Source organism: Sciurus vulgaris (genome assembly GCF_902686455.1).
Source record: "Sciurus vulgaris genome assembly, chromosome: 1".
NCBI classification, from domain to species: Eukaryota; Metazoa; Chordata; class Mammalia; order Rodentia; family Sciuridae; genus Sciurus; species Sciurus vulgaris.
Genome location: NC_136461.1, coordinates 125,093,717 through 125,103,241, shown reverse-complemented (window position 1 = coordinate 125,103,241; position 9,525 = coordinate 125,093,717). Strand labels below are relative to the sequence as shown.

At 47.9% G+C, this 9,525-nt stretch overlaps 2 protein-coding genes across 2 annotated transcripts in view; one reads left to right on the top strand and one right to left on the bottom strand.

Annotated features, from left to right (window-relative positions):
• Nucleotides 1-1,555: 1,555 nt before the first annotated feature.
• Nucleotides 1,556-2,823, top strand: CEBPD (CCAAT enhancer binding protein delta). Its single transcript, XM_079136918.1, has one exon. It carries the CDS (start codon nt 1,616-1,618, stop codon nt 2,432-2,434), a length of 819 nt encoding a protein of 272 aa, XP_078993044.1. The 5' UTR covers nt 1,556-1,615; the 3' UTR covers nt 2,435-2,823.
• A 1,127-nt stretch (nt 2,824-3,950) lies between these two features.
• Nucleotides 3,951-9,525, bottom strand: part of SPIDR (scaffold protein involved in DNA repair) — a 461,819-nt gene continuing 456,244 nt past the window's right edge. The window contains 1 exon segment of the mRNA XM_079136512.1: nt 3,951-4,500. Coding sequence (XP_078992638.1) covers nt 4,336-4,500 — 165 coding nt within the window. The 3' untranslated portion in view covers nt 3,951-4,335.

The following is a 9,525-nucleotide window of genomic DNA, read 5'->3' as shown; positions in this document are numbered from 1 at the left end:
TGCAAAATGGAGGCCAGGTCTCCATCAGAACAATGATTTAATAAATAGGCTTGACCAGAATTATTTGCCCCAATTTGCAGGAAAAATAAGGTACAAAACCCATCCTGTTTTTTGAGATGGTGTGTGTGTCTCACTAAGCTGCCAGGTAGTTCTAGGATTCCTGGGCTCAAGGAATCTTTTCACCTCAGCTTAAAGAGTAGTTGGGGGGTTGAGGTTGTGGCTTAGTGATAGAGCGCTCACCTAGCATGCACGAGGCCCTGGGTTCCATCCTCAGCACCACATAAAAATAAAATAAAGGTACTGTGTTTACCTACAACTAAATATTTTTCTTAAAAAAAAAAAAAAAAAAAAAGAGTAGTTGGGACTACAAGTGCATGCCACCTCGCCCTGCTTTTCCTTCATCTTTTTCATGCATTCATGTTACAATATGAAGCGCTAACAACTTAATATCCCATTACAACTACTGGCATAGATCTTATCTTTCTCCTCAAAGGGACCCACTACTTCAGATTCAAGAGCACCTCTTGAATTTAATAGGGAGATGAATCTGGAACTGGAAGGAGGGCTAAAGCAAGAGACTAGCACAAGGTGGCACTGTTTTAGTAGACCAGCAAGAAATGACAGCGCGCAGGGAGCTCCTGGGGAGCGCCAGTGCTTTTGGGGCTCCGGAACTGCGGCTCCATGAGAGGACTGCACTTAGGACGGTCGGTGGTCTAGACGCAGCGTAGTGATTATACTCTTCCATTACTATTATCAGTGGTTTCGAGAAGGTCCTGTCGGCTCCTCAGCCAGGACACATCGGTTGCACTGATGAAACTCTATTCTCAGGGCCAGCTGGGCCCCAGGATCCCGAGAAAGGCGGCTAGGGCGGGCCCCCAATTCCCTGAAACATCCGAGACTGGCTGGGGACAAACGGCTGGGATGAGAGGCAGGCTCCCTCCGCGCCCTGGCGGCCGGAACCCCACTACCAGGCTGTGGCTAAAAATAAGTTCCCGTGCCTCATTCCCCCGGGCGGTTTTCTGCATTTGGGCCCTCCGCGTAGGCGCCTGGGTGAGGGTCGCTTGGGTCAGTTGAACGCCCGAGGCCTTGGAGACCCTTGGTCGCCCGAAGCCCGACTCCCGGGTTCTCTCTTCGCTGGCGAGGAGAGGAGGCCCAGGACGAATACACTCCGGGGCCAAGTCCTGGTTTTAATTTTACTCCCAGTACCGAGGAACAAGGAGGCTCCAAACCCCACAAACAGGAAGGAGGGAAGGCCCTGGAGTGCGGGCAGAAGGAGGGTTATTCCCAGCAGCGCGACTCGGGATGGGCCAGGGGCGGGGACAGAAACGCGCACCCCTCCCCCATGCGCGGGTCTGAGGGTCCGGGGGACAGCGGCACGGTTGCTTGGAATAGCCTGGAGAGGGTCATGTCAGTGGAAAGTTGAGGGGCGGCATCGGGGGCAGGGGGCGGAGGCTCCCCAGGCGCCCCCGCCTACCACCTCCGCGACCCCAGGGCGCCCCCACTGTGCCGTAGCCGGGGCGGGGCGTGCGCGTCAGCCGGGGCTAGAAAAGGCGGCCGGGCCGGGACTAGAGAGGTGACAGCAGCACTTGGACGCGAAGTCTGGCCCGACGCCGCCATGAGCGCCGCGCTCTTCAGCCTGGACGGCCCGGCGCGTGGCGCGCCCTGGCCTGCGGAATCCGCGCCCTTCTATGAGCCAGGCCGGGCCGGCAAGCCAGGACGTGGGGCCGAGCCAGGGAGCCTGGGGGAGCCGGGCGCCCCGGCCCCAGCCATGTACGACGACGAGAGCGCCATCGACTTCAGTGCCTACATCGACTCCATGGCCGCCGTGCCCACCTTGGAGTTGTGCCACGACGAGCTCTTCGCGGACCTCTTCAACAGCAACCATAAGGCGGGAGGTGCTGGCGGCGCGGGCGGCCTGGAGCTGCTGCCCGGCGGCCCCGCGCGGCCTCCCGGCCCAGGCCCCACTGTCCCGCGCCCACTCAAGCGGGAACCTGACTGGGGCGACAGCGACGCGCCGGGTTCGTTGCTGCCTGCGCAGGTGGCCGCGTGCGCGCAGACGGTAGTAAGCCTGGCGACCGCCACGCAACCCACACCGCCCACGTCTCCGGAGCCACTGCGAGGCAGCCCGGGTCCGAGCCCTGCTCCGGGCCCTGCCCGTGAGAAAGGCTCCGGCAAGAGGGGCCCTGACCGCGGCAGCCCCGAGTACCGGCAGCGACGTGAGCGCAACAACATCGCGGTGCGCAAGAGCCGAGACAAGGCCAAGCGGCGCAACCAGGAGATGCAGCAGAAGCTGGTGGAGTTGTCGGCGGAGAACGAGAAACTGCACCAGCGCGTGGAGCAGCTCACTCGGGACCTGGCTGGCCTCCGGCAGTTCTTCAAACAGCTGCCCAGCCCGCCCTTCCTGCCGCCCGCCGGGGCCGCCGACTGCCGGTAACGCGCGGCCCGGGCCGGGAGAGACTCACCAACGACCGATACCTCAGACCCGACGGGCCCGGGAGCGGAGCGCGCCCTACCCGGGCGCCGCGAGTGTCGCCCGGCGCCTGCTGCAGTTTCTTTGGGACATGTGAGTGAAAGGAAGCTACAGCCTGGACTTAGTCACTGAACTGCGAGAGAAGCTATTCGTGTTTATTTTCCCTTAAATTATTTTTATAATGGTAGCTTTTTCTACATCTTACTCCTATTGAAGCAGCTAAGGTACATTTGTATAAAAAAACTTTTCAAACAAAACCTTTGTATTGTAGATAAGAGGAAGACTGAGCATGATCACTTTTTATATATTAATTTTTACAGCATTTGTAAGAATAAAGAAGCATTTAAAATCGCCCCTGCTTCCTATATTCGCAGTGATTACAGCACATCGGCGCGCCAGGACCCTAAAGGGTGCGTGCCAGGACCCAGCCTGAGGTGAGCACCTGGGAGCCAAGGGGGCCAGGTGTGTTTTCCTCTAGGGGGAACCGAGTTTAGGGTCAGCCTGCTTTTGAAACACTCCAGAGACTGCTTCCACATGTTTCTTTAGCTTGCCTAAAATACATAAGGCATGACTAAGCGCGCCTAAGGCTAGCAGCTTTCCAGTGGGAGATGCTACACCAAAGCACCCAGATAGGGGTTGGGGCCAGCTGATTTGGGGGCCCTGCTGAGAACATCCCTAATTTTATATTGCGCAGGGGGTGGGGGGGAAGGACAGAGGAGGTCTCGAGTGATCCAGAAAATTGTCTGGTTCATCCTCGGCTTTCATGGGACTTTGCTTTCACTTTCCTGAGTCTTCGCGATCTCAGTGGAGTAGATTTTCAGTGTGCGTAAGAACAAGATAGCCATGCAGTAGATAAAAAGGCAGTCCTCAAGCTATTTTGCTAGTAATTGTAATGTTTCAAGACTTAATCCAAACAAAGCCATCTGCTTTTTTTCCTAAGAAAACTGGTTATTAGGCACCTTTTCTTGTCTAATAACTCAGCAAGCTAAGCGTATATTGTATAATTAATTAACCACGGCCTGTCAGGTTGAGGAAGAAAACAAAATCTTCAGTATTCAAAGATAATTCATGGCTTTGTGTGTAATTTAAATCTCTGTCTCTGAATAATGATAAGCGACTGCTCTAAATCTGCTTAAACTTTGCTTGTGTCACAGTGCAGTTACCCAGCTTGATCAAACAGGCATACGGTGGAGGGAGCTTCCCATATCTCTATTCAGCATAATTCAGCATAGCTAGCATCATACTGGTTAACTTACTTATTTTTTTTTATTTTTTTAAAATTATAGATGGATACAATACCTTTATTTTATTCATTTGTTTTTATATGGTGCTAAGGATCGAACCCAGGGCCTCACACGTGGTAGGCATGGACTCTACCACTGAGCCACAACCCCAGCCCCTTATTTATATTTCATGGACAATAGTTTAACTTCTGACATAATTTTGCAGAACTTTTTTCCCAAAAATACTGAACTGTATCAGAACAGTAATACCACAATGTGGGACAAAGGTTTTAAGCTTTGCAGGGTATTTTTCTTTGGGGAAATGAAAATACACAAAGAAAAGATGATGGATCATGATAAAAATTTGAATACTGCAAAGCTATAATTGAACAAAATAATTATTTCCAATATTATGGCCTCACATAAACACAAAGCTTTAGAAACATATTCCTAAATTTATGGAAAGGTAATAAAGCCATAGAAAAGATCTTTTTATTTATAGTTTACAAAAACATCTTACATTTGTCCCAGAAAAACGGAAGTTTCATTTTAAGATCATAAAATACATTCACTCTATCCATAGTTAACAAATAACTACCATACCCGGCCCCCACCCTGACCCTTGCAGTCACATTGCAAAGTTCACAGATCCAGTGGCAATCGCTGGCCTTCAGCAGAGGTTCCTCCTGCACTCAGAATCTCAATTTCCTCCAATCCAATGAAGTTAGTCGGGTGGGTGGTTATGGAATGGACAAAACAACTTAACAACCCCACCTCCTTTCCGAGGACACTCTTCACTTCATAAGTCTGCAGTGATAAAGGCATGCTGGTTAGAGAAAATAGAGCCAGCCCTGCATGTTGTGTTCCCAGCAACACAGAACAGAACAGGCTCTTTCCCCAGTCCAGGACCTTCTGTCCTCAAATGGTGAGAAGGGTTTTGGGGGTGATGGTGCAGCTGCTATAAAAGCCCCCTTTATTATGGCAAGTGAAGGAACTATTTTATTATGATAAGTCAATTGTTTTTTACACCAGGGACATTTAACACATCTCACTGATGTTTTTAGTGTATGCCATGATAAGCAGGCTTAGGGGAAGAACCAGGGACAAGACTTGCAGAGGATCTGCCTATGCTTTGGCTGGGCAGGCAGGCTGGGGCTGTGTGGTTCAGAATCCCACTCCCTTTGGGTCACGTCCCCATCTAGCAACATTTCCAGTCAAAGGATTTCCTGGAACTTTGTCCCAAGCTTCCCTCAATAGGATCCCATTTTTTTCTCAAGTTACACTGTACTAAACACCTCCGCCTATGTTCTAGTAATGAGACTAAGCTTTTTCCTTCACATGCTTAATAATCTCAGGCAAATGTCATTTTGACAAGAATTCTGCATGGGGTAACCAGGGTCCCCAACCCTGATAAGGCTAGGCCCTGGCGTGACCTTCAGAGATCAAACTGCAGATCATTTATGATAGAGAGTGGAGCTGAAAATTAAAAGCCCCAAAATCTTGGGATAAATGATGTCTCTGGACTTCTGGGAGACACTTGCACAGGAATGTCATGGGCAACTCCTTCCTCTGCAAGGCACCTGATAAATTTCCACAACTTTCTGTTTGGTATGTATTAACTCAGCTCTTCCTTCTTTAAGCAGTCACAACTAAGGAAAACAAGGCTGGAGAAGGCAGACAATGTAGCCAAAGCAGACTCTGTGGCTACTTGTGCCTTCCTATCAAAGGGGGTCTCACTACCCTCACTCTGAGGTTGAGCTGGCTTCACTGACTAACTTCTGAACAGCATACAGTGGAGAGGACATTAAGTAACATTTCAACGGAAAAGTACCTACCCTCTGCCTGTCTTTGTTAGGGCCCAGACACATGCTGTGAGAGAGTGTGGTCAGAACCCTGGCTGGAGACTGAAGGAGGCTCCAGCCACCCTAGCCCTGCTTGAGGTGGCTATCCAGTAGATATCCAGGTGATATTCAGTGGAGCAGAAAAAGTCTGTCCTATCTGAACTGCAAGTGTGTGTGCAAAATAAATGTTGAACATTTAAGATGGTTTATTTTGTAGCAATAAGTATCAGGATCAGTCTGGGAAGTTAATACCACCATTGTGATTTTATCATTTTCCCACCTGTAAGACATGCTTGATGAAAAACACCTAGCCTACTACTTAAATGCGCTTCGTTCCTTTGCTTTTTGTTTTTTTTGAGGGGAGGAGTACTGAGGTTTGAACCTAGGAGCACTCTACCACTGAGCTACATCCCCAACCCTTTTATTTTGTGACAGGATCTCACCAAGTTGTTGGGGCTGGCTTTGAACTTAGAAACCTCCTGCCTCAGCTTCCTGAGTAGCTGAGATTTTAGGCATATACCACTGTACCCAGTCTTAAGGGGCTTTGTAAAGAGTTTTGGCTTCTTTAGCAAAAAATGTTAGAATAAGTTCTCAACTGGTGGCTTAGTGGCGTGATGGGGAGAGTAAAAGTTGCTGGTCAAGGCAGGAAGAGAAGAAATTAATATCGGAGGTTCTGGTTTTCCTACGGACTCACCTGTAGCATGGACAGTAAGTTCATGATCCACTCATTCATTCATTCATTTTGGTTTATTATGAGCCCATGAAGCCTCATGATAGTAAACAAGACAGAGCTTCAAAGCTTTTGGTCTGGAGGGTGGGCACCAACCAGTAGAGAAAGAGGGTCACCAAATAGTACTGGGAGGAGGCCAGCAGGACAGTTGGATACCTCTCTGGTATCTCTTATAATTTTAGCCTTGCTTGTTGGTGTGAGCAGGAAGGAGATAGCTTAGACATTCCTATGCTCCTCTAACGCAAATATACAAAATCTGACTTCAAAAAAGTCAACAAAAAATCCTTTCTATTTAAAGTGTTAGGTTTGTCTATATCACCCATAAATGGAGCTTAAATTATAAATCTTTTATATTTGGGGAAAGTTAACATGGTGAGGTTAAAATATCCATAACGGCCAACTCACTATTCATATGAGTGTAGATCCATATATGTATCTCTTTTTAAATGGCACAATACATGTGTTCCCTAAATTTTTCCTTTTCTGAAACTTAAGGGAATGAACTCCAAATTCCACATAAATATATATAATGTTACCTTTGAGAAATGACATGTACAGTGACAGCCAATCCTATCGTTTTCACATTTGTAGCTTGACCACATTAAAGTGAAGGCATAAAATCTAACGCTCATGTAACCTAACCAGAAACAGTACATTTGCTCCAGGAAATGGAGTTATGGTTCTTATGGAAAGACCTAATTTGATTCTTTGGATTTTGGTGAATGTGTATTCTCACCCAGGAAACTGACAGAATCCAGACTGGGTAATTTGCAGCTCCTGTCCTTGCACAGCACTTTTGATAGTCATCTTCAATTAGCTCCTTTCCAGGACAGATGTAATGGCCCAAATAGCCACTGAGAGCAAAGCTGGGGGTAGGGTGAAGAGCTTCCTAAAATGTGTACCTCCAGGCTTGGAATGTTCCCTTGCTCTGATGGTGTGAACTCTGAAGTCAGAGCATTCAGAAAAGTAACACCTGGTGCTGTGCCACACTGTACCCCTTCACACACATATGCACACACATGCCCACAGCACTCAAGCAAACATGTACACAAGTACTTGTACACATATGCTCACATGCCACGAATGGATGCCTGTCCCCTTGAACTCTTTTTAAGTAGGGTTTAAGCACAGGAATATTTTAGTTAAAAAGTTAAATGCGTGGTAGGGTCAAGGTGCCTCAGCCAGTAGGAAATCAAGTGAAGAAGGGAGGAACTGCCAGGCTTCCTGACCTTTGGTCCCTAAAGAGGGGTAGGGATTACCAGGCAGCATAAAGTGCTGTACATTGCTGGAGACTTCCTGGAGGAAGCACCAAGCTGCTTCCTATGGAGCCCATGGAGGCCCAGTGGGTGACCAACCTGCAGCACCCAGTCAGGGAATGGGAGTTGTGGAGCCACAGGGCAAAACATAGCTACTGGGCAGCATGGATCAGTGGGTGAGCTCTATGCCACACTCAGGTGTTATCTGTTTCAGTTTGTTAGGTTGTGGGTTATGCAGGAGCATTTTCAATGCTTTCCCCCATCATTCTCCATGGGCGGACATTCATTCTCTGAAACCCTTATCTGCCATCTTTAGCACCTGCCAAACCCCCAGTCCCCCATCTTGGAAACCTCTGACCTATCAGCCTTGACCCAGTTCGGCCTCTTTCTTCTTCCCTCTCCGAAAGACAGGAGACAAGGAATCAGCCAACGGGCACTGCTGCCTTGTCTTGTCACCTGCTAAATGCTGAAAATTCCATATGTTCCTGTCACATGCCCCCTATCTGAGCTGGCTACCAACACTGCCAGTTAGTCACTTCTTCAGGGATAACACTGACTAGGATGTATCTGGGTGAAGTCTACACTCCCTAGCAGTAAAAGGTTGTATTCTGTCTTACTGGGATGATGAGGAGATTGGAGAGAACACATGTTACAATGGCAGCGAACTCAGTTCTTGGCCCATGGTGATTACTGACTTTACACAATCAGGAAACACTTGCACATGTACCCTCTTACAACCTTGTCTGGCATCAACCCCTATTTGGATCCCAGGAGCAGCAGCTCAGATGGAGGGTCTAAGCTGGAGCATGGGGTTGCCCACGAGCTTTGAAGCCAGTGGGCTTATCTCAAGGGGAACAGATACTCTTCTCAGAACTCCATAGGAGATGCTCCTGTGAAAGCAGGTCTCAGAAATTAAGGCTCAGACCAGTGATCTTAGGATATTCACAGATTTACCCACACTGCAATTTAATCCAAACTCTAATAGCCCTGGTTTAGCTGAAAGAGGATCAACTGATCTCCACAGGCCATGTCCTGAATACTGGGCCAGGAGAGGAAACTGGTGGGCTGAGGAAAGGGGTCTCTCCACATGGTGGATCAAGACAGCACACATTCTAGCTTAAATCAGAGCTGGAATTTGGTCACATGGACCAAGAGGAAAAGACCCCTGTTCAATGGGCCAACGTTGATTTGGGAATGATCAGCCTTCTCTGTCCCTACATCCCATGAGGCTGGCCCAAGTCAGCTCCTGGACCCTTCTCTAGATTTGATAATTCCAAGAATCATTTGTGGTTCTTTTAAATGGGTTTGACAATACAAGTAGTAACTCAAGGACAGAATTCCCATTTATAAGGTCCAAATTTCATGATGCAGAAATTGTCTTTGGCCTATAAATTATATACTTTGGTGATACTTCTCTTAGAGGAGTACATTGTGCTCTACTAAACCTCACCTCAGTAATTTTCAAGGCAGACAAATCAGTTTTGAGGAATAATGGTAACATTTTCAGCTACACAAAGTCGGAATATCCATCACTGAAAAACTAAAGAGTATCTTAGGCAATTCTGTTTTACAACTGTAAAGCTATGGCAGCAGGACACATTCTGTATTGCTTCATGGTTGATCTGGAAATAACCTCGTTTCCAAAGAGGAAAGGATCTCATCAGCCTATATAGGCACTTGTTAGTGAATGACAGTGGCAGGATATATCCATTTTTCAATATGTAAACAGATAGGTTTTTTTTTTGTTGTTGTTTTGTTTTGTTTTCTTGCAGTTCTGGGAATAAAACCCAGGGTACTTCACCACTGGGCTACATCTCCAGTCCTTTTCATGTTTTAAAAAATTTGAGACAGGGTCTCATAAATTGCTGAGGTTGGCCTCGAACTTGTGATCCTCCTCCCTCAGCCTCCCCAGTAGCTGGAATTACAGGCATGCACCACTGTGGCTGGTCTGATAGAGCACTTAATTCTCAAGGCGGGCAAATCAGTGGGATTTGTTGTAACTGAA

Excerpts from the sequence above, each read along its gene's own strand:
- CEBPD (XM_079136918.1), top strand. The coding sequence starts at position 1,616 with ATGAGCGCCGCGCTCTTCAGCCTGGACGGCCCGGCGCGTGGCGCGCCC.